Below are 25,594 nucleotides of genomic sequence, written 5' to 3' on the forward strand. Positions count from 1 at the left end.
CCAAACGTTTCACCTTTTTAGCGATTTAAGCCAAACGTTTGCAAACGTTACAAAACAAATCCAAACGTTTAACATTTTTAGCGATTTAAGCCAAACGTTTACAAATGTTACGAAACAAATCCAAATGTTTCGCCTTTTTAGCAATTAAAGCCAAACGTTTACAAATGTTATAAAACAAATCCCAATGTTTCACCTTTTTAGCGATTTAAGTCAAACGTTTCCAAACATTACGAAACAAATCCAAACGTTTCACATTTGTACTGATCTAAGCAAAACCTTTTCAAATGTTACGAAACAAAACAAGGCCTTTCACCTTTTTAGCAATTTAAGCCAAACGTTTACAAACGTTACGAAACAAATCCAAGGGTTTCACCTTTTAAGCAATTTAAGCCAAACATTTACAAACGTTTCGAAACAAATCCAAGCGTTTCACATTTTTAGTATTTAAGCCAAACGTTTATAAACATTTCGAATTAAATCCAAGTGTTAAACCTTTTTAGCAATTTAAGCCGAATGTTTAAAAACGTTACGAAACAAATCGAAACGCTTCAACGTTTTAGCGATTTAAGCCGAATGTTTACAAACGTACGCAACAAAACCGAACTTTCAACTTTTTAGCGATTTAAGCCAAACGTTTACAAACGTTACGAAACAAATCCAAATGTTTCCCATTTTTGCGATTTATGCCAAACGTTTAAAACGTTATGAAACAAATCCAAGCATTTCACCTTTTTAGCGATTTATGCCAAACATTTACAAGCATTACGAAACAAATCGAAACGTTTCAACTTTTTAGCGATTTAAGTTAAACGTTTACAAACGATACGAGTGAAATCCAAACGTTTCACCTTTTTATTGATTTAAGCCAAACGTTTACAAACGTTACAAAAAAAATCCAAATGTTGAACCTTGTTAGCGATTTATGCCAAATGTTTACAAACGTTAGGAAACAAATCCAAACGTTTCTCCTTTTTAGCGATTTAAGCCAAACATTTACAAAGGTTATGAAAAAATCTAAATGTTTCACCTTTTTAGTAATTTAAGCCAAACATTTACAAACGTTACGAAACAAATCAAAGCGTTTCACTTTTTTAGCGATTTGAGCCAAAGGTTTACAAACGTTACGAGTGAAATCCAAACGTTTCACCTTTTTAATGATTTCAGCTAAACGTTTACAAATGTTACAAAACAAATCAAAACGTTGAACCTTTTTAGCGATTTATGCCAAATGTTTATAAATGTTACGAAACATATCCAAACGTTTCACCTTTTTAGTGATTTAAACCAAACGTTTACAAACGTTACGAAACAAATCCAAACGGTTCGCCTTTTTAGCAATTTAATCCAAACGTTTACAAACGTTACAAAACAAATCCAAGCGTTTCACATTTATAGCAATTTAAGCCAAACGTTTGCAAACATTGCGAAACAAAACCAAACGTTTAAAATGTTACAAAACAAATCCAAATGTTTCATATTTTAGCGATTTAAGCAAAACCTTCACAAATGTTACGAAACAAAACTAAGCGTTTCACCTTTTTATCAATTTAAGCCAAACGTTTACAAACGTTACGAATCAAATCCAAGCGTTTCACCTTTTTAGCAATTTAAGCCAAACGTTTACAAACGTTACGAAAGAAATCCAAATGTTCACCTTTTTAGCGCTTTAAGCCAAACGTTTACAAACGTTACGAAACAAATCCAAACGTTTCACCTTTTTAGCGATTTAAGCCAAACGTTTACAAACTTTACGAAACAAATCCAAACGTTTCACCTTTTTAGCGATTTAAGCCAAACGTTTGCAAACGTTACAAAACAAATCCAAACGTTTCATATTTTTAGCGATTTAAGCCAAACGTTTACAAATGTTAGGAAACAAATCCAAATGTTTCGCCTTTTTAGCAATTAAAGCCAAACGTTTACAAATGTTATAAAACAAATCCCAATGTTTCACCTTTTTAGCGATTTAAGTCAAACGTTTCCAAACATTACGAAACAAATCCAAACGTTTCACATTTGTACTGATCTAAGCAAAACCTTTTCAAATGTTACGAAACAAAACAAGGCCTTTCACCTTTTTAGCAATTTAAGCCAAACGTTTACAAACGTTACGAAACAAATCCAAGGGTTTCACCTTTTTAGCAATTTAAGCCAAACATTTACAAACGTTTCGAAACAAATCCAAGCGTTTCACATTTTTAGTATTTAAGCCAAACGTTTATAAACATTTCGAATTAAATCCAAGTGTTAAACCTTTTTAGCAATTTAAGCCGAATGTTTAAAAACGTTACGAAACAAATCGAAACGCTTCAACGTTTTAGCGATTTAAGCCGAATGTTTACAAACGTACGCAACAAAACCGAACTTTCAACTTTTTAGCGATTTAAGCCAAACGTTTACAAACGTTACGAAACAAATCCAAATGTTTCCCATTTTTGTGATTTATGCCAAACGTTTAAAACGTTATGAAACAAATCCAAGCATTTCACCTTTTTAGCGATTTATGCCAAACATTTACAAGCATTACGAAACAAATCGAAACGTTTCAACTTTTTAGCGATTTAAGTTAAACGTTTACAAACGATACGAGTGAAATCCAAACGTTTCACCTTTTTATTGATTTAAGCCAAACGTTTACAAACGTTACAAAAAAAATCCAAATGTTGAACCTTGTTAGCGATTTATGCCAAATGTTTACAAACGTTAGGAAACAAATCCAAACGTTTCTCCTTTTTAGCGATTTAAGCCAAACATTTACAAAGGTTATGAAAAAATCTAAATGTTTCACCTTTTTAGTAATTTTAGGCCAAACATTTACAAACGTTACGAAACAAATCAAAGCGTTTCACCTTTTTAGCGATTTGAGCCAAAGGTTTACAAACGTTACGAGTGAAATCCAAACGTTTCACCTTTTTAATGATTTCAGCTAAACGTTTACAAATGTTACAAAACAAATCAAAACGTTGAACCTTTTTAGCGATTTATGCCAAATGTTTATAAATGTTACGAAACATATCCAAACGTTTCACCTTTTTAGTGATTTAAACCAAACGTTTACAAACGTTACGAAACAAATCCAAACGGTTCGCCTTTTTAGCAATTTAATCCAAACGTTTCACATTTATAGCAATTTAAGCCAAACGTTTGCAAACATTGCGAAACAAAACCAAACGTTTAAAATGTTACAAAACAAATCCAAATGTTTCATATTTGAGCGATTTAAGCAACACCTTCACAAATGTTACGAAACAAAACTAAGCGTTTCACCTTTTTATCAATTTAAGCCAAACGTTTACAAACGTTACGAATCAAATCCAAGCGCTTCACCTTTTTAGCAATTTAAGCCAAACGTTTACAAACGTTACGAAAGAAATCCAAATGTTCACCTTTTTAGCGATTTAAGCCAAACGTTTACAAACGTTACAAAACAAATCCAAACGTTTCACCTTTTTAGCGATTTAAGCCAAACGTTTACAAACTTTACGAAACAAATCCAAACGTTTCACCTTTTTAGCGATTTAAGCCAAACGTTTACAAACGTTACGAAACAAATCCAAATGTTTCGCCTTTTTGGCGATTTACGTCAAACGTTTACAAATGTTATAAAACAAATCCAAACGTTTCGCCTTTTTAGCGATTTAAGTCAAACGTTTCCAAACATTACGAAACAAATCCAAACGTTTCACATTTGTACTGATCTAAGCAAAACCTTTTCAAATGTTACGAAACAAAACAAGGCCTTTCACCTTTTTAGCAATTTAAGCCAAACGTTTACAAACGTTACGAAACAAATCCAAGCGTTTCACCTTTTTAGCAATTTAAGCCAAACATTTACAAACGTTTCGAAACAAATCCAAGCGTTTCACATTTTTAGTATTTAAGCCAAACGTTTATAAACATTTCGAATTAAATCCAAGTGTTAAACCTTTTTAGCAATTTAAGCCGAATGTTTAAAAACGTTACGAAACAAATCGAAGCGCTTCAACGTTTTAGCGATTTAAGCCGAACGTTTACAAACGTACGCAACAAAACCGAACTTTCAACTTTTTAGCGATTTAAGCCAAACGTTTACAAACGTTACGAAACAAATCCAAATGTTTCCCATTTTTGCGATTTATGCCAAACGTTTAAAACGTTATGAAACAAATCCAAGCATTTCACCTTTTTATCGATTTATGCCAAACATTTACAAGCATTACGAAACAAATCGAAACGTTTCAACTTTTTAGCGATTTAAGTTAAACGTTTACAAACGATACGAGTGAAATCCAAACGTTTCACCTTTTTATTAATTTAAGCCAAACGTTTACAAACGTTACAAAAACAAATCCAAATGTTGAACCTTGTTAGCGATTTATGCCAAATGTTTACAAACGTTAGGAAACAAATCCAAACGTTTCTCCTTTTTAGCGATTTAAGCCAAACATTTACAAAGGTTATGAAAAAATCTAAATGTTTCACCTTTTTAGTAATTTAAGCCAAACATTTACAAACGTTACGAAACAAATCAAAGCGTTTCACCTTTTTAGCGATTTGAGCCAAAGGTTTACAAACGTTACGAGTGAAATCCAAACGTTTCACCTTTTTAATGATTTCAGCAAAACGTTTACAAATGTTACAAAACAAATCAAAACGTTGAACCTTTTTAGCGATTTATGCCGAATGTTTATAAATGTTACGAAACATATCCAAACGTTTAACCTTTTTAGTGATTTAAACCAAACGTTTACAAACGTTACGAAACAAATCCAAACGGTTCGCCTTTTTAGCAATTTAATCCAAACGTTTACAAACGTTACAAAACAAATCTAAACGTTTCACATTTATAGCAATTTAAGCCAAACGTTTGCAAACATTGCGAAACAAAACCAAACGTTTAAAATGTTACAAAACAAATCCAAATGTTTCATATTTTAGCGATTTAAGCAAAACCTTCACAAATGTTACGAAACAAAACTAAGCGTTTCACCTTTTTATCAATTTAAGCCAAACGTTTATAAACGTTACGAATCAAATCCAAGCGTTTCACCTTTTTAGCAATTTAAGCCAAACGTTTACAAACGTTACGAAAGAAATCCAAATGTTCACCTTTTTAGCGCTTTAAGCCAAACGTTTACAAACGTTACAAAACAAATCCAAACGTTTCACCTTTTTAGCGATTTAAGCCAAACGTTTACAAACTTTACGAAACAAATCCAAACGTTTCACCTTTTTAGCGATTTAAGCCAAACGTTTACAAACGTTACAAAACAAATCCAAACGTTGAACATTTTTAGAGATTTAAGCCAAACGTTTACAAACGTTACGAAACAAATCCAAATGTTTCGCCTTTTTAGCAATTAAAGCCAAACGTTTACAAATGTTATAAAACAAATCCCAATGTTTCACCTTTTTAGCGATTTAAGTCAAACGTTTCCAAACATTACGAAACAAATCCAAACGTTTCACATTTGTACTGATCTAAGCAAAACCTTTTCAAATGTTACGAAACAAAACAAGGCCTTTCACCTTTTTAGCAATTTAAGCCAAACGTTTACAAACGTTACGAAAAAAATCCAAGGGTTTCACCTTTTTAGCAATTTAAGCCAAACATTTACAAACGTTTCGAAACAAATTCAAGCGTTTCACATTTTTAGTATTTAAGCCAAACGTTTATAAACATTTCGAATTAAATCCAAGTGTTAAACCTTTTTAGCAATTTAAGCCAAATGTTTAAAAACGTTACGAAACAAATCGAAACGCTTCAACGTTTTAGCGATTTAAGCCGAATGTTTACAAACGTACGCAACAAAACCGAACTTTCAACTTTTTAGCGATTTAAGCCAAACGTTTACAAACGTTACGAAACAAATCCAAATGTTTCCCATTTTTGCGATTTATGCCAAACGTTTAAAACGTTATGAAACAAATCCAAGCATTTCACCTTTTTAGCGATTTATGCCAAACATTTACAAGCATTACGAAACAAATCGAAACGTTTCAACTTTTTAGCAATTTAAGTTAAACGTTTACAAACGATACGAGTGAAATCCAAACGTTTCACCTTTTTATTGATTTAAGCCAAACGTTTACAAACGTTACAAAAAAAATCCAAATGTTGAACCTTGTTAGCGATTTATGCCAAATGTTTACAAACGTTAGGAAACAAATCCAAACGTTTCTCCTTTTTAGCGATTTAAGCCAAACATTTACAAAGGTTATGAAAAAATCTAAATGTTTCACCTTTTTAGTAATTTAAGCCAAACATTTACAAACGTTACGAAACAAATCAAAGCGTTTCACCTTTTTAGCGATTTGAGCCAAAGGTTTACAAACGTTACGAGTGAAATCCAAACGTTTCACCTTTTTAATGATTTCAGCTAAACGTTTACAAATGTTACAAAACAAATCAAAACGTTGAACCTTTTTAGCGATTTATGCCGAATGTTTATAAATGTTACGAAACATATCCAAACGTTTCACCTTTTTAGTGATTTAAACCAAACGTTTACAAACGTTACGAAACAAATCCAAACGGTTCGCCTTTTTAGCAATTTAATCCAAACGTTTACAAACGTTACAAAACAAATCTAAACGTTTCACATTTATAGCAATTTAAGCCAAACGTTTGCAAACATTGCGAAACAAAACTAAACGTTTAAAATGTTACAAAACAAATCCAAATGTTTCATATTTTAGCGATTTAAGCAAAACCTTCACAAATGTTACGAAACAAAACTAAGCGTTTCACCTTTTTATCAATTTAAGCCAAACGTTTACAAACGTTACGAATCAAATCCAAGCGTTTCACCTTTTTAGCAATTTAAGCCAAACGTTTCCAAACGTTACGAAAGAAATCCAAATGTTCACCTTTTTAGCGCTTTAAGCCAAACGTTTACAAACGTTACAAAACAAATCCAAACGTTTCACCTTTTTAGCGATTTAAGCCAAACGTTTACAAACTTTACGAAACAAATCCAAACGTTTCACCTTTTTAGCGATTTAAGCCAAACGTTTACAAACGTTACAAAACAAATCCAAACGTTGAACATTTTTAGAGATTTAAGCCAAACGTTTACAAACGTTACGAAACAAATCCAAATGTTTCGCCTTTTTAGCAATTAAAGCCAAACGTTTACAAATGTTATAAAACAAATCCCAATGTTTCACCTTTTTAGCGATTTAAGTCAAACGTTTCCAAACATTACGAAACAAATCCAAACGTTTCACATTTGTACTGATCTAAGCAAAACCTTTTCAAATGTTACGAAACAAAACAAGGCCTTTCACCTTTTTAGCAATTTAAGCCAAACGTTTACAAACGTTACGAAACAAATCCAAGGGTTTCACCTTTTTAGCAATTTAAGCCAAACATTTACAAACGTTTCGAAACAAATCCAAGCGTTTCACATTTTTAGTATTTAAGCCAAACGTTTATAAACATTTCGAATTAAATCCAAGTGTTAAACCTTTTTAGCAATTTAAGCCGAATGTTTAAAAACGTTACGAAACAAATCGAAACGCTTCAACGTTTTAGCGATTTAAGCCGAATGTTTACAAACGTACGCAACAAAACCGAACTTTCAACTTTTTAGCGATTTAAGGCAAACGTTTACAAACGTTACGAAACAAATCCAAATGTTTCCCATTTTTGCGATTTATGCCAAACGTTTAAAACGTTATGAAACAAATCCAAGCATTTCACCTTTTTAGCGATTTATGCCAAACATTTACAAGCATTACGAAACAAATCGAAACGTTTCAACTTTTTAGCGATTTAAGTTAAACGTTTACAAACGATACGAGTGAAATCCAAACGTTTCACCTTTTTATTGATTTAAGCCAAACGTTTACAAACGTTACAAAAAAAATCCAAATGTTGAACCTTGTTAGCGATTTATGCAAATGTTTACAAACGTTAGGAAACAAATCCAAACGTTTCTCCTTTTTAGCGATTTAAGCCAAACATTTACAAAGGTTATGAAAAAATCTAAATGTTTCACCTTTTTAGTAATTTAAGCCAAACATTTACAAACGTTACGAAACAAATCAAAGCGTTTCACCTTTTTAGCAATTTGAGCCAAAGGTTTACAAACGTTACGAGTGAAATCCAAACGTTTCACCTTTTTAATGATTTCAGCTAAACGTTTACAAATGTTACAAAACAAATCAAAACGTTGAACCTTTTTAGCGATTTATGCCAAATGTTTATAAATGTTACGAAACATATCCAAACGTTTCACCTTTTTAGTGATTTAAACCAAACGTTTACAAACGTTACGAAACAAATCCAAACGGTTCGCCTTTTTAGCAATTTAATCCAAACGTTTACAAACGTTACAAAACAAATCTAAACGTTTCACATTTATAGCAATTTAAGCCAAACGTTTGCAAACATTGCGAAACAAAACCAAACGTTTAAAATGTTACAAATAAAATCCAAATGTTTCATATTTTAGCGATTTAAGCAAAACCTTCACAAATGTTACGAAACAAAACTAAGCGTTTCACCTTTTTATCAAATTAAGCCAAATGTTTACAAACGCTACGAATCAAATCCAAGCGTTTCACCTTTTTAGCAATTTAAGCCAAACGTTTACAAACGTTACGAAAGAAATCCAAATGTTCACCTTTTTAGCGCTTTAAGCCAAACGTTTACAAACGTTACAAAACAAATCCAAACGTTTCACCTTTTTAGCGATTTAAGCCAAACGTTTACAAACTTTACGAAACAAATCCAAACGTTTCACCTTTTTAGCGATTTAAGTCAAACGTTTACAAACGTTACAAAACAAATCCAAACGTTGAACATTTTTAGAGATTTAAGCCAAATATTTACAAACGTTACGAAACAAATCAAAGCGTTTCACCTTTTTAGCGATTTGAGCCAAAGGTTTACAAACGTTACGAGTGAAATCCAAACGTTTCACCTTTTTAATGATTTCAGCTAAACGTTTACAAATGTTACAAAACAAATCAAAACGTTGAACCTTTTTAGCGATTTATGCCAAATGTTTATAAATATTACGAAACATATCCAAACGTTTCACCTTTTTAGTGATTTAAACCAAACGTTTACAAACGTTACGAAACAAATCCAAACGGTTCGCCTTTTTAGCAATTTAATCCAAACGTTTACAAACGTTACAAAACAAATCTAAATGTTTCACATTTATAGCAATTTAAGCCAAACGTTTGCAAACATTGCGAAACAAAACCAAACGTTTAAAATGTTACAAAACAAATCCAAATGTTTCATATTTTAGCGATTTAAGCAAAACCTTCACAAATGTTACGAAACAAAACTAAGCGTTTCACCTTTTTATCAATTTAAGCCAAACGTTTACAAACGTTACGAATCAAATCCAAGCGTTTCACCTTTTTAGCAATTTAAGCCAAACGTTTACAAACGTTACGAAAGAAATCCAAATGTTCACCTTTTTAGCGCTTTAAGCCAAACGTTTACAAACGTTACAAAACAAATCCAAACGTTTCACCTTTTTAGCGATTTAAGCCAAACGTTTACAAACTTTACGAAACAAATCCAAACGTTTCACCTTTTTAGCGATTTAAGCCAAACGTTTACAAACGTTACAAAACAAATCCAAACGTTTCATATTTTAGCGATTTAAGCAAAACCTTCACAAATGTTACGAAACAAAACTAAGCGTTTCACCTTTTTATCAATTTAAGCCAAACGTTTACAAACGTTACGAATCAAATCCAAGCGTTTCACCTTTTTAGCAATTTAAGCCAAACGTTTACAAACGTTACGAAAGAAATCCAAATGTTCACCTTTTTAGCGCTTTAAGCCAAACGTTTACAAACGTTACAAAACAAATGCAAACGTTGAACATTTTTAGAGATTTAAGCCAAATATTTACAAACGTTACGAAACAAATCAAAGCGTTTCACCTTTTTAGCGATTTGAGCCAAAGGTTTACAAACGTTACGAGTGAAATCCAAACGTTTCACCTTTTTAATGATTTCAGCTAAACGTTTACAAATGTTACAAAACAAATCAAAACGTTGAACCTTTTTAGCGATTTATGCCAAATGTTTATAAATGTTACGAAACATATCCAAACGTTTCACCTTTTTAGTGATTTAAACCAAACGTTTACAAACGTTACGAAACAAATCCAAACGGTTCGCCTTTTTAGCAATTTAATCCAAACGTTTACAAACGTTACAAAACAAATCTAAACGTTTCACATTTATAGCAATTTAAGCCAAACGTTTGCAAACATTGCGAAACAAAACCAAACGTTTAAAACGTTACAAAACAAATCCAAATGTTTCATATTTTAGCGATTTAAGCAAAACCTTCACAAATGTTACGAAACAAAACTAAGCGTTTCACCTTTTTATCAATTTAAGCCAAATGTTTACAAACGTTACGAATCAAATCCAAGCGTTTCACCTTTTTAGCAATTTAAGCCAAACGTTTACAAACGTTACGAAAGAAATCCAAATGTTCACCTTTTTAGCGCTTTAAGCCAAACGTTTACAAATGTTACAAAACAAATCCAAACGTTTCACCTTTTTAGCGATTTAAGCCAAACGTTTACAAACTTTACGAAACAAATCCAAACGTTTCACCTTTTTAGCGATTTAAGCCAAACGTTTACAAACGTTACAAAACAAATCCAAACGTTGAACATTTTTAGAGATTTAAGCCAAACGTTTACAAACGTTACGAAACAAATCCAAATGTTTCGCCTTTTTAGCAATTAAAGCCAAACGTTTACAAATGTTATAAAACAAATCCCAATGTTTCACCTTTTTAGCGATTTAAGTCAAACGTTTCCAAACATTACGAAACAAATCCAAACGTTTCACATTTGTACTGATCTAAGCAAAACCTTTTCAAATGTTACGAAACAAAACAAGGCCTTTCACCTTTTTAGCAATTTAAGCCAAACGTTTACAAACGTTACGAAACAAATCCAAGGGTTTCACCTTTTTAGCAATTTAAGCCATCATTTACAAACGTTTCGAAACAAATCCAAGCGTTTCACATTTTTAGTATTTAAGCCAAACGTTTATAAACATTTCGAATTAAATCCAAGTGTTAAACCTTTTTAGCAATTTAAGCTGAATGTTTAAAAACGTTACGAAACAAATCGAAACGCTTCAACGTTTTAGCGATTTAAGCCGAATGTTTACAAACGTACGCAACAAAACCGAACTTTCAACTTTTTAGCGATTTAGGCCAAACGTTTACAAACGTTACGAAACAAATCCAAATGTTTCCCATTTTTGCGATTTATGCCAAACGTTTAAAACGTTATGAAACAAATCCAAGCATTTCACCTTTTTAGCGATTTATGCCAAACATTTACAAGCATTACGAAACAAATCGAAACGTTTCAACTTTTTAGCGATTTAAGTTAAACGTTTACAAACGATACGAGTGAAATCCAAACGTTTCACCTTTTTATTGATTTAAGCCAAACGTTTACAAACGTTACAAAAAAAATCCAAATGTTGAACCTTGTTAGCGATTTATGCCAAATGTTTACAAACGTTAGGAAACAAATCCAAACGTTTCTCCTTTTTAGCGATTTAAGCCAAACATTTACAAAGGTTATGAAAAAATCTAAATGTTTCACCTTTTTAGTAATTTAAGCCAAACATTTACAAACGTTACGAAACAAATCAAAGCGTTTCACCTTTTTAGCGATTTGAGCCAAAGGTTTACAAACGTTACGAGTGAAATCCAAACGTTTCACCTTTTCAATGATTTCAGCTAAACGTTTACAAATGTTACAAAACAAATCAAAACGTTGAACCTTTTTAGCGATTTATGCCAAATGTTTATAAATGTTACGAAACATATCCAAACGTTTCACCTTTTTAGTGATTTAAACCAAACGTTTACAAACGTTACGAAACAAATCCAAACGGTTCGCCTTTTTAGCAATTTAATCCAAACGTTTACAAACGTTACAAAACAAATCTAAACGTTTCACATTTATAGCAATTTAAGCCAAACGTTTGCAAACATTGCAAAACAAAACCAAACGTTTAAAATGTTACAAAACAAATCCAAATGTTTCATATTTTAGCGATTTAAGCAAAACCTTCACAAATATTACGAAACAAAACTAAGCGTTTCACCTTTTTATCAATTTAAGCCAAACGTTTACAAACGTTACGAATCAAATCCAAGCGTTTCACCTTTTTAGCAATTTAAGCCAAACGTTTACAAACGTTACGAAAGAAATCCAAATGTTCACCTTTTTAGCGCTTTAAGCCAAACGTTTACAAACGTTACAAAACAAATCCAAACGTTTCACCTTTTTAGCGATTTGAGCCAAACGTTTACAAACTTTACGAAACAAATCCAAACGTTTCACCTTTTTAGCGATTTAAGCCAAACGTTTACAAACGTTACAAAACAAATCCAAACGTTTCATATTTTAGCGATTTAAGCAAAACCTTCACAAATGTTACGAAACAAAACTAAGCGTTTCACCTTTTTATCAATTTAAGCCAAACGTTTACAAACGTTACGAATCAAATCCAAGCGTTTCACCTTTTTAGCAATTTAAGCCAAACGTTTACAAACGTTACGAAAGAAATACAAATGTTCACCTTTTTAGCGCTTTAAGCCAAACGTTTACAAACGTTACAAAACAAATGCAAACGTTGAACATTTTTAGAGATTTAAGCCAAATATTTACAAACGTTACGAAACAAATCAAAGCGTTTCACCTTTTTAGCGATTTGAGCCAAAGGTTTACAAACGTTACGAGTGAAATCCAAACGTTTCACCTTTTTAATAATTTCAGCTAAACGTTTACAAATGTTACAAAACAAATCAAAACGTTGAACCTTTTTAGCGATTTATGCCAAATGTTTATAAATGTTACGAAACATATCCAAACGTTTCACCTTTTTAGTGATTTAAACCAAACGTTTACAAACGTTACGAAACAAATCCAAACGGTTCGCCTTTTTAGCAATTTAATCCAAACGTTTACAAACGTTACAAAACAAATCTAAACGTTTCACATTTATAGCAATTTAAGCCAAACGTTTGCAAACATTGCGAAACAAAACCAAACGTTTAAAATGTTACAAAACAAATCCAAATGTTTCATATTTTAGCGATTTAAGCAAAACCTTCACAAATGTTACGAAACAAAACTAAGCGTTTCACCTTTTTATCAATTTAAGCCTAACGTTTACTAACGTTACGAATCAAATCCAAGCGTTTCACCTTTTTAGCAATTTAAGCCAAACGTTTACAAACGTTACGAAAGAAATCCAAATGTTCACCTTTTTAGCGCTTTAAGCCAAACGTTTACAAACGTTACAAAACAAATCCAAACGTTTCACCTTTTTAGCGATTTAAGCCAAACGTTTACAAACTTTACGAAACAAATCCAAACGTTTCACCTTTTTAGCGATTTAAGCCAAACGTTTACAAACGTTACAAAACAAATCCAAACGTTTCATATTTTAGCGATTTAAGCAAAACCTTCACAAATGTTACGAAACAAAACTAAGCGTTTCACCTTTTTATCAATTTAAGCCAAACGTTTACAAACGTTACGAATCAAATCCAAGCGTTTCACCTTTTTAGCAATTTAAGCCAAACGTTTACAAACGTTACGAAAGAAATCCAAATGTTCACCTTTTTAGCGCTTTAAGCCAAACGTTTACAAATGTTACAAAACAAATGCAAACGTTGAACATTTTTAGAGATTTAAGCCAAATATTTACAAACGTTACGAAACAAATCAAAGCGTTTCACCTTTTTAGCGATTTGAGCCAAAGGTTTACAAACGTTACGAGTGAAATCCAAACGTTTCACCTTTTTAATGATTTCAGCTAAACGTTATCGCTAAAAAGGTGAAACATTTGGATTTGTATCGTAACGTTTTAAATGTGTTGCTTAAATCCCTAAAAAGAGGAAACGTTTGGATATATTTCGTCACGTTTGTAAACGTTTAGCTTAAATCGCTAAAAAGGTGAAACGTTTGGATTTGTTTTGTAACTTTTGTAAACATATGGCTTAAATTGCTAAAAAGGTGAAACGCTTGGATTTGTTTCGTAATATTTTTAAACGTTTGGCTTAAATTCTTAAAAATGTGAAACGCTTTCGAAGAGCAGTCTATTGTTTCTGATGGAAGGCCACCAGTGGGTACAGATCTAAACCCACCGGTGCATACTCAAGGCGGTGACAACCGTGCATCAAGGAGCCAGCCACCGATGATTCCCTTGTATGGAATGAGAGATTTTCCGGCCAACCATCCTGGAGGTTGGAATATGCAACCACCTGGAGTTCAGACCCCGAATCCACTGGTACAACAAGATTTCTTGAGGAACACGTTAACTCCTACCCAGCTCAGTTTCTCAACTGAGGCAACTTCGGCCGTCACGACCACCGCGGGGACTAGTGGGTCAAGAATGGTTCACCCAGGAATGGCACAAGTACAGGAATATATGGAATATTTGCATCAACAGATGATGCAAGCCCAGCAGATCCAGCAAGTGTTCATGGCTCAGATGAACCAAGGACCTAGTTTCAGAGCACCTCCTGTCATGAACCCACCAGGATTCCCTTCTGGCGAAACTCATCATCGCAGAGATCCTCCCGCCAGAGGCATCTCGAGAGAAGAAGGTCGGGATGACCCTTTGCCACCTCGAGACGATTTCCGTGAAAGAGGCATTCTGAGAGAAGAAGAGCAGAATGATCCTCCACCTCCTCGATCTGAGTTTCGTGATGGTCACCCTTCGAGAGAAGAAGGTCGGAATAACCACCAGCGACCAAGACCTAGAGGCCAGACAGAGCACCAAGCGCTGAGATACGAAGATCGACGTGATACTAATATGCCGAGGGACGAAGGTCGGCATGACCGCCCTTTTCCAAGAGAAGAAGGTCAGAATGATCCTCCTCCTCCTCGAAGGGAGGGGGTGCAAGATGAGAATCCGCCACTGGGGACACAGCGCGGAAACGCTGGCTTGGGGAGGGGAGACCCAGACCCGGAGGCATATCCTCTGCGGACTGCGAGAGCAGAAGTTCCACCGATCAGGAGACATGGGGCGGAGAGCGTTCACAGCTTGGGGCAGCTTCGCAACATCAGAAAACACTGTGTGACGAAGTCACTCGCCTTGTCCAGGCCGAGCTAGATAAACATAAAGGGCACAAGGCAGAGTCTTGACCTTTCATCACCTGTGGCATTGCTAGCCCGTTGTCAAAGGCTATATGGGACGACCCATTCCCAGATATGTTTAAATATCCACCTATTGATAGATATAACGGTAAATCCGACCCGATGACTCATTTAAGTTGTTTCCAGGTTGCAATGGGGGTACAAAGTGTTTTGGACGCGACTGTGTGTAAGGTGTTCCCTTCAACACTGAGTGACGCTGCGCAGAAATGGTACCAGAACGTTAAGGAGGGCTCTATGAACAGTTTCAGAGAGCTCTCTATCGCCTTTAAAACTCACTTTGCTCCGAGCATTGAACGAAAGAAGCGATCCAGTGACTTAAAGAAATGTTTTCAAAGGCAAGGAGAGAGCTTGAAAGTTTGTGTCGCTCGGTTCAATGCGGAGGCAATTACGATAGAAGATTTGAACGATGATACGGCCATTGACGCTATGAAAGATAACACCAGTATGCAAGTCTTCCGAGATAGCTTGATCACCGACCCGGTTGATACTTACACCGAGTTGATGAACAGGGCTTGGAACTATATCAACCTCGATGAGGAAAGACAGAGGAAAGTTTATGGATGGTTAGCTCGGTACCCAGTAAACCGCAGAGCACTCCAGGATCTAGCCGTAGTCAAGATCGGTACCGACCTCTGAACGAGACCTCGGGATACAGGGGAAACAAGTCATCTAACACTCAATCCAGTTCGCCTAGCACGAGGCCTGGTAAAAAGCCAAGTTTCAGCATTGGAGGAGGCACGGAAGGATACGTGGACCGAGCAGGAGTACCCAGACAGTATGTACCGCTTAATACTCCGAGGGAGCAGATTTTGTCATGGATCAAACACAACAATGAGGAGATTCGTTATCCCCCGAGGCTGGTGAAAGATGGAGATCGTTCTAAGTTTTGTGAATTTCATGACGGCTATGGCCATGAAACAGAGGAATGTGGACGTTTGCGAAGTGAGATAGACAAGCTAGTCTGCCAGGGACGGCTACAACATTTTGGAGAGTCAAGACCGAGGAAATACGAGAGTCAACTCGGTCAGGTCAGAGCCAGGGGGAAGCAGAGAAGCTCAACCCCTATCAAAGAAAACACAAGTCACAGGGGTGATTAACACAATCTCAGGGGGAACTCTAGAATCTAAATATAGCCGAAAACGCCGAAAGAAGAAGCAAAGGATGATCATGTCAGCGTCTACAGGATTGCCATGGCCGAGCATTGTTTTCGGGCCAGAGGACGCGAAGGGGGTAGAATTTCCCCACGAAGATGCTCTGATCGTACCAGCCATTGTCGGATTGAAATGGGTAAAGCGACTGCTGGTGGATGATGGTAGCTCAGTTAACTTGTTAACTCTGTCAGTATTTCTGGCACTGGGAGGATCTAAAACCGACCTTAAGCTAGTTAACATCCCTCTCTTGGGACTGGGTGGAGCTCCGGTTTGCCCAGAAGGCATGGTCGAGCTGGACTTGGAGCTCGGAGTCGAAATACCTCAGGAGGACGGAACAGAGGGTATCCTGGCGGAACCAACACGGAAGGTACGATCACTTTTCATGATAGTTGATATGCCTTTAGCGTACAATGGTATTCTTGGTAGACCTATGTTGTATAACACAGGTGCAGTCACTAGTCATCGTTATTTAATGATGAAAATCCCAGTAGAAAACGAGGTCATAACTATCAGGGGAAACCAAACCCTATCTCGGCAATGTTACATGGCAACAATGGGCAGCACGGTGGAAACGATGAACATCGACACACCAGAGCTGCTGCTCAGAGAGAAAAAGGCTCAGAAACCTCGGGAAAATTTAGAAACAATTGAATTAACAGAAGGCTCTGAGATGTGTGTGAAGCTGGGAACAGATTGGCCGAATGAGCACCGAGAAGCTATCATAGCTCGGATAAAACAATACGTGGAAGAGTATACCAACAACCCGGAGGATATCGGGGGGGGGGGGGGGGGGTAGACCCAAGGATAATCTCGCACAAGTTGAATGTGGATGCTAAGTGCAAGCCTGTCAAACAAAAGAAAAGGAGTTTCTCTCTAGAGAAACAAATAGCTATCCGGGATGAAGTGGATAAGCTCCTGAAAGCTGGTTTCATCAGGAAAGTAGATTACCCAGAGTGGTTGGCCAATGTGGTGTTAATCAAGAAGTCTAATGGCAGATGGAGGCTTTGTATAGATTTCACCGATCTAAACAACGCCTGCCCGAAAGACAGTTTTCCTTTGCCAAATATCGACCAGTTAGTAGATGCAACGTGTGGTTTTGCAGTCTACGCTTTCTTGGACGCTTCCCAGGGATATCACCAAATCCCGATGAACAAGGATAATGAGGAGAAGACAACATTTACAACAGACCTGGGAACATATTGCTACAAGAAGATGCCTTTCGGTTTGAAAAATGCCGGGGCAACCTACCAAAGACTCATGAATCATGTGTTCAAGGATCAACTGGGCAAGAATGTCGAGGTCTATGTAGATGACATAGTGGTGAAATCCAGAGGAATCGAGGATCACGCAGGGGACCTGGCAGAAACGTTTGAGAAGTTGAAGAAGTTCAATCTAAAGCTAAACCCGGATAAGTGTGTTTTCGCGGTACGGTCTGGGAAGTTTCTCGGGCACCTCATCTCAGAGAAAGGAATTGAGGCGAACCCAGAGAAAATTGAGGCAATAATGAACATGAAAGCCCCCACGTCGGTAAAAGAAGTACAAAAGCTGGATGGAAGAGTTGCGGCACTGGGAAGGTTCATGAGTTGCTCGGCCAAACGATGCCTGCCATTTTTCAAAATCATGAAAAATACAAAGAATTTCAAGTGGACAGACGAATGCAATACAACTTTTGAGGAATTGAAAGTCTACCTTAGCACTCCCCCGGTGCTAGGTAGACCCGAGCCAGGAGAAATCTTGTATTTATACCTCTCGGTGAATGATGAGACAGCAGCGGCAGTCCTGGTCAAGGAGGATAAGGGTCTACAAACCCCGGTTTACTACCTCAGTAGAGTCCTGAAAGGCCCAGAGATAAGATATCCGAAGATCGAGAAATTCGCTTTGGCATTGAAGGTGGCAGCAGAAAAGCTGAGGAGATATTTTGAAGCTCACATCATAGTAGTACGGACGAACCAACCTCCGAGGAAAGCTTTACAGAGGCGAGAAATGTCGGGACGACTGGTTAGCTGGTCGGTTCAGTTGGAAGGATATGACATCCGGTACGAACCACGGCCTGCCCTAAAGGCACAAGTATTCGCTAATTTTATAGCCGAGACCACGGCCAGTGATCAACCTGAAGAAGCAGACGAGCAACTTTTGAAATGGGTCCTAGAAGTCGATGGGGCATCAAACCTGGAAGGATCCGGAGCAGGCGTGGTCCTGAAAGGGCCTCAGGGAGTTACGTTTCGGAGCTCGGTAAAATTCGATTTCCTGGCATCCAACAACGCCGCGGAATATGAGGCTCTGTTGATCGGACTAAGAATGGTAAACGTGGTTAAAGCTGAGTACATAACAATAAGGAGTGATTCTCAGTTGGTCGTTTGCCAAATTTTGGGCACCTTTGAAGCCCGGGATCCTGAGATGCGAAGATATGTCGACAGAGTCAAGTTCTTCTTGAACAAGATTCAGGATCTAGGGGGAAAGTGGGTGATAGATCAAGTTCCCCGCTTAGAAAACCAACAGGCCGACGTACTGGCCAAAGCTGCAACATTGGATGAGAAGATACCCAGGGTCCATTTCTCGGTTCAAAAGCATTCCAGCATTGATAACCATGAAACCATCTTTCTAACCCAGCCTTTGGAGAATTGGATGCAAGGCATAGCCCATTACCTGATGGATGGAACTCTGCCGGAGGACAGAGACAAAGCGTACAAAATCCTGCGACAAGCTCCTTACTATGCTTTTCTCGACGGAGTCTTGTACAGGAAGTCATTCACCCACCCCTGGTCGAGGTGCCTGACAACAGAGGAGGGTGAGTATGTTCTGAGAGAAATACATGAAGGTATCTGCGGGGCGCATATAGCTCCTCGCATGCTGGCAAAGAAAGCAGTTCTGCAGGGATATTACTGGCCTCGAATGGTCAGGCAAGCTGAGGAGATTGTAAAGAAGTGCGAGAACTGCCAGAGGCATCAGAACATCCGACATGCTCCAACTACCGAGCAGTGTCCTATCACTAGCCCTTGGCCGTTTGCAACATGGGGGATCGATATCCTGGGACCATTCACAGCGACCACAGGGCAGAAAAAGTTCTTGATAGTAGCAGTAGATCACTTTACGAAGTGGATCGAGGTAGAAGCCGTAAGCACTATCACAGAAGCTCGGATTCGGGATTTCTTCGGGAGGCAAATTGTGTGCAGATTCGGGATACCCAGAGCTCTGATAACCGATAATGGGAAACAGTTCAATTGACGAGCTTTTAAAGAGTTTTGCAGCGATTTGCACATCGACTTACGCTTCACTTCAGTGGATCCGCAGAGCAACGGGATGACTGAGGTGACCGATCGAACAATAATGAAAGGGCTCAAAGCCAGGCTGGGGCAGTATGACAAAGAGTGGCTGGAAGAGCTACCTAAGGTTATCTGGGCTTACTGAACTACCCCAAGGGCAGGGACAGGAGACACCTCGTTTTCTCTAACATACGGGTGTGAGGCAATGATACCGGTGGAGATTGGGATGCCGACCTTGAGAGTCCAGTTTTTTGATGAGGCCAAGAATGAAGAAGAGCAGAAGTTATGCTTAGACCTGTTATAAGAACGGCGAGAATAGGCAGCACTAAGAATCGAAGCATACAAGCTGGATAAGTATCACAATAAGAGGGTTAAACCCATGAGTTTCCAAGTCGGAGACCTGGTCTTGAGACGGGCGGACATCGCCAAGGGGAATGCGGGAGTTGAAAAACTCGAGCCCAACTGGGAAGGCCCATATCGGGTCACTGAGGTCGAAAGAGTAGGAGCTTACAAAATAGCACACATGTCAGGCAGAGTGCTCCCGAGAACTTGGAACTCTCAGGTTCTTCGGAAATACTATCAGTAATTACTTGTTTTTCTTTCGAGGTACCTAGGGGTTTTTTCACTTATGTTTGGGTTAGGCTTTTGTAAAACTCAAACATAAGTTTTTCCCCTCAATGAATAAAAAAGATTTAAAAGAATTCATGTTTTTCTTTCCAAAACCCGAGAAATCTACTCGGTAATTTATCTACGGGCTATGTGCCATCTACGGGCTATGTGCCATCTACGGGCTATGAGCCATCTACGGGCTATGCGCCATCTACGGGCTATGCGCCATCTACGGGCTATGCGCCATCCACGGGATATGTGCCACCAACGGACTTTAAGCCAATCACGGGCTACGTATCACGTCCGGGCAATACACCCGGAACTATAGGAAACTAAGGGCTAGAAACATAGTACAACTTGTTTCAACCCACCTCGGAAAAACTAGAAATCAGTACCAGTAACTCCAGTTCAAAACTAAGTCAAGAGATCTTGGTAGAAAAACCTAGAAAATCATGCCAACAAAACTAGTTCGGAACCAGGTCAAGTTATCTATGGAAACAGGCTATCACACTTAGCCAAAGTTTTCAAGACAAAAAGATAAGCAGGGCAAAAGGAATTCAGAAACAAATAACAAATTCAACAGAAATCAAGAGAAACTTATAAAGAGCCCGGAGCTCGAGATTCGAAAAATCACAAAAATTAAAAACAAAGCGTACAAAATTACAAGGCCAGAAAAATGTTTATACAAGTTTAATTCGGACCCTGATCCTGGTCATCGGCCAGATAATCTTCAATATCAGCCGGGACATCATAATCCTCGGGCAGCTCTTTAGCTCGGCGATGTAGTTCCATGACATCCAGCTTAAAATCATATACGTCGATATTGGCCCCGAACCGACCCCGCACGTACTCGCCTGCTTGAACCTCGCCAACATACAACATCCGCCGGAAGGCCTCGTACAGGTCCTCCTCCCGAGCGGCCCCCTCGGCGACCTTGGCCTCTGCTTCCTCAGCTCGCTTAGTGATTTCTTCCAACTTCTTCTTCTGATCAGCTACAGTTTCTCGAAGCCCTTTAGCTGCCAAATCATTCCGACGAGTCAGCTCGGCCAGCTGCTTCGAGAAGTCCTCTTTTTCAGCCGATTTCTCGGTCTCGAGGTGGCCAACCTCTCCTCGCAGCTTCTCCAAGACCCCCATGTCCTCAGCACGACGATCCTGAGACCCCTTCAGCTGGCCCTCTAGCTTGGCCACAAAAGCTGCCCCATCGGAAGCCTTTTTCTTGGCCGCCTCGGAAAGTAGGAGTTTCTTGGCCAGCAAGAGGTCATCCTCGTTTTTATGGGCATTTTGGTCAGCCCGGTAAGACATCTGGGCCGCCTGAAAACAAAGAACAAAGTTCGCTAAGTATAAAAACAAGAACGCAAGTAAAAACAAAAAGCAAATACAAAGATACCTGGAGACAAAGGGTGGAGACCGTCGCAAGCAAGTTCTCTAGCTTGTAGGTTTTATAATAAGATTCGTCCTCGGGCAAAGTCGTCACCCGAGCGATGTCCCCAGCAATGGGCAGCTCGTGAATAGAAACCCGAACACTGGGATTGTGCTGGCCAACCAACTCGGCGAAGCTCGCCCGGGTTATGCTTTGCGGACCAGAGGCCGTAGTGCTGGAGTCCGAAGAAACCTCCGGAATATCCGGTATCTGAGACCTAGGAGCCCCCGTAGTTTCAATTACCTATGCATGGTTAGGTTATATTATGCAAAGTGTGCATGAAAAGTGACGCTAGATAAGTATGTCACCTCACAAGTCTCTTTAACGCGCCGTTCTGATTACCTAAGCATGGCTAGGTTATATAACACAAAAGTGTGCATTAATAGTGACGGTAGATTAATAGTCTGTCGCGTAACACGTCTCTTTAGCGCGTCGTTCCGATTACATAAGCATGGTTTGATTATATTACGCAAAGTGAGCGTGAAAAGTGATGCAATATTAGTATGTCGCGTCACAAGTCTCTTAAACGGGTCGTTCCAATTACCTAAGCATGGTTATGTTATATTACGCAAAGTGCGCGTGAAAAGTGATGCTCGATAAGTTTGTCGCGTCACAAGTGTCTTTAACGCGTCGTTCCGATTACCTAAGCATGGTTAGGTTATATTATGCAAAGTGTGCGTGAAAATTGACGCTAGATAAGTATGTCGCCTCACAAGTCTCTTTAACGCATCGTTTTGATTACCTAAGCATGGTTAGGTTATATAACGCAAAGTGTGCGTTAATAGTGACGCTAGATTAGTAGTCTGTCGCGTTACAAGTCTCTATAACGCGTCGTTCTGATTACCTAAGCATGGTTAGATTATATTGCACATAGTAAGCGTGAAAAGTGATGCAAGATTAGTATGTCGAGTCACAAGTCTCTTATACGCGCCGTTCTAATTATCTAAGCATGGACATGTTATATTACGCAAAGTGCGCATGAAAAGTGACGCTAGATAAGTATGTCGCGTCAGAAGTCTCTTTAACGCGTCGTTCCGATTACCTAAGCATGGTTAGGTTATATTATGCAAAGTGTGCGTAAAAAAGTGATGCTAGATAAGTATGTCGCTTCACAAGTCTTTGTAACGCGTTTTTCCGATTACCTAAGCATGGTTAGATTATATAACGCAAAGTGTGCGTTAAAAGTGACACTAGATTAGTAGTATGTCGCATCACAAATTTTTTCAACGTATCGTTCCGATTACCTAAGCATGGTTAGATTATATTACAGAAAGTGTGCGTGAAGAGTGATGCTAGATTAGTATGTCGCGTCACAAGTCTCTTTAACGAGTCGTTCCGATTACCTAGGCATGGTTAGATTATATAACGCAAAGTGTGCATTATAAGTGACGCAAGATTAGTATTTTGCGTCACAAGTCTCTTTAGCGCGTCGTTTCGATTACCTAAGCATGGTTAGGTTATATATTACGCAAAGTGTGCATGCAAAGTGATGCTAGATAAGTATGTCGCCTCACAAGTCTCTTTAACGCGTCATTTCGATTACATAAACATGGTTAGGTTATATAACGCAAAGTGTGAGCTAATAGTGACGCTATATTAGTATGTCGTGTCTCAAGTCTCTTTAACGCGTCGTGGCGATTACCTAAGCATGGTTAGGTTATATTACGCAAAGTCTGCGTTAAAAGTGATGCTAGATTACTGGTATGTCGCGCCACAAGTCTCTTTAGCGCTCGTTCCGATTACCTAAGCATGGTTAGTTTATGTTACGCAAAGTGTGCATGAAAAGTGATGCTAGATTAGTATGCCGCGTCACAAGTCTCTTTAACGCGTCGTTCCGATTACCTAAGTATGGTAAGGTTATATTACGCAAAAGTGTGCACTAAAAGTTACGCTAGATTAGTATGTCGCGTCACAAGTCTCTTTAAAAAATCGTTCTAATTAACTAAGCATGGTTAGGTTATATTACGCAAAGTGTGCCTTAAAAGTGACGCTAGATTATTATGTCGCGCCACAAGTCTCTTTAACGCGTCATTCCGATTACATAAGCATGGTTCGGTTATATTACGCAAAGTGTGCCTTAAAATTGACGCTAGATTAGTATGTCGCATCACAAGTCTCTTTAACACGTCGTTCTGATTACGTAACAATGATTTGGTTATATTACGCAAAGTGGGCGTGAAAAGGGACACTATATAGGTATGTCGCGTCACAAGTTTCTTTAACGCGTCGTTCCGATTACCTAAGAATGGTTAGGTTATATTACGCAAACTGTGCGTTAAAAGTGATGCTAAATTATTATGTCGCGTCACAAGTCTCTTTAACGCGCCGTTCCAATCACGTTCCGATTACCTAGGCATGGTTAGGTTATATAATGCAAAGTGTGCATTTTACAGTGACGCTAGATTAGTAGTATGTCGCGTCACAAGTCTCCTTAACGCGTTGTTCCGATTACCTAAGCGTAGTTCGGTTATATTACGCAAAGTTTGCGTGAAAAGTGATGCTAGATTAGTAATATGTCGCGTCAAAAGTCTCTTTAACGCGTCGTTTCGATTACCTAAGCATGTTTAGGTTATATGACGCAAAGTGTGTGTTAAAAGTGATGCTAGAATAGTATGTCGCGTCGCAAGTCTTTTTAACGCATCGTTCTGACCTAACAATGGTTAGGTTATATTACGTAAAGTGTGTGTGAACTGTGACGTTGTATAAGTATGTCGCGTCATAAGTCTTTTTAACACGTCGTTCTGATTACAGAAGCATGGTTAGGTTATATAATGCAAGTGTGCATTATAAGTGACACTAGATTGATATGTCGCGTCTCAAGTCTCTTTAACGCGTCGTTCCGATTACCTAAGCATGGTTAGGTTATATAATGCAAGTGTCGCTAGATTAGTATGTCGCATCTCAAGTCTCTTTGACGCGTCGTTCCGATTACCTAAGCATGGTTAGGTTATATTACTCAAAAGAGGAGTTACAAGTGACGCTAGATTAGAATGTCGCGTCACAAGTCTCTTTAACGCATCGTTCCGATAATCTAAGCATGGTTATATTACGCAAAGTGTGAGTTAAAAGTGACGATAGATTAGTATAACGAGTCACATATCTCTTTAACGCGTCGTTCCGATTACCTAAACATGGTTAGGTTATATTAGGCTAAGTGTGCGTTAAAAGTGACGCTAGATAAATATGTCCCGTTACAAGTCTCTTTAACGCGTAGTTCTGATTCCTAACAATGGTTTGCTTATATTACGCAAAGTGTGCGTGAAAAGTGACGCTATATAAGTATGTCGCGTCACAAGTCTCTTTAACGCGTCGTTCCGATTACCTAAGCATGCTTAGGTTTTATTACGCAAACTGTGCGTTAAAAGTGATGCTAGATTACTATGTCTCATAACAAGTCTCTTTAACGCGTCGTTCCGATTACCTATGCATGGTTAGGTTATATTATGCAAAGTGTGCGAGAAAAGGGACGCTACATAAGTATGTCGTGTCACAAGTCTCTTTAACACGTCATTCCAATTACCTATTCATGGTTAGGTTATATTCAGCAAAGTGTGCGTAAAAAGTAACGCAAGATTAGTATGTCGCGTATCAAGTATATTTAACACGTCGTTCCGATTACCTAAGCATAGTTAGGTTATATTACGCGAAGTGTGTATAAAAAGTGACGCTAGATTAGTATGTCGTGTCTCAATTCTCTTTAAAGAGTTGTTCCGATTACCTAAGCATGGCTTGGTTATGTTACGCGAAGTGTGCATGAAAAGTGACGCTAGATTAGTATGTCGTGTCTCAAGTATCTTTAACGTGTCGTTCCGATTACCTAAGCATGATTAGGTTATATTACACAAAGTGTGCGTAAAAAGTGACGCTAGATTGATATGGCGCGTCATAAGTCTATCTAACGCGTGGTTCCGATTACAGGTTATATTATGCAAAGTCTGCGTGAAAAGTGACGCTAGATTACTATGTTTTATCTCAAGTCTCTTT

The 25,594-nt window shown here is 37.9% G+C and overlaps 1 protein-coding gene across 1 annotated transcript; it reads left to right on the forward strand.

Moving 5' to 3' along the window:
• Nucleotides 1-16,892: 16,892 nt before the first annotated feature.
• On the forward strand, nt 16,893-19,543 carry LOC126668447 (uncharacterized). The gene is made up of 2 exons (XM_050361640.1): nt 16,893-17,068; nt 17,182-19,543. The coding sequence occupies exons 1-2, from the start codon at nt 16,893-16,895 to the stop codon at nt 19,541-19,543; spliced, it is 2,538 nt and encodes an 845-aa protein (XP_050217597.1).
• Nucleotides 19,544-25,594: the final 6,051 nt, after the last annotated feature.

This window comes from Mercurialis annua, linkage group LG2 (genome assembly GCF_937616625.2).
Source record: "Mercurialis annua linkage group LG2, ddMerAnnu1.2, whole genome shotgun sequence".
Lineage (NCBI taxonomy): Eukaryota > Viridiplantae > Streptophyta > Magnoliopsida > Malpighiales > Euphorbiaceae > Mercurialis > Mercurialis annua.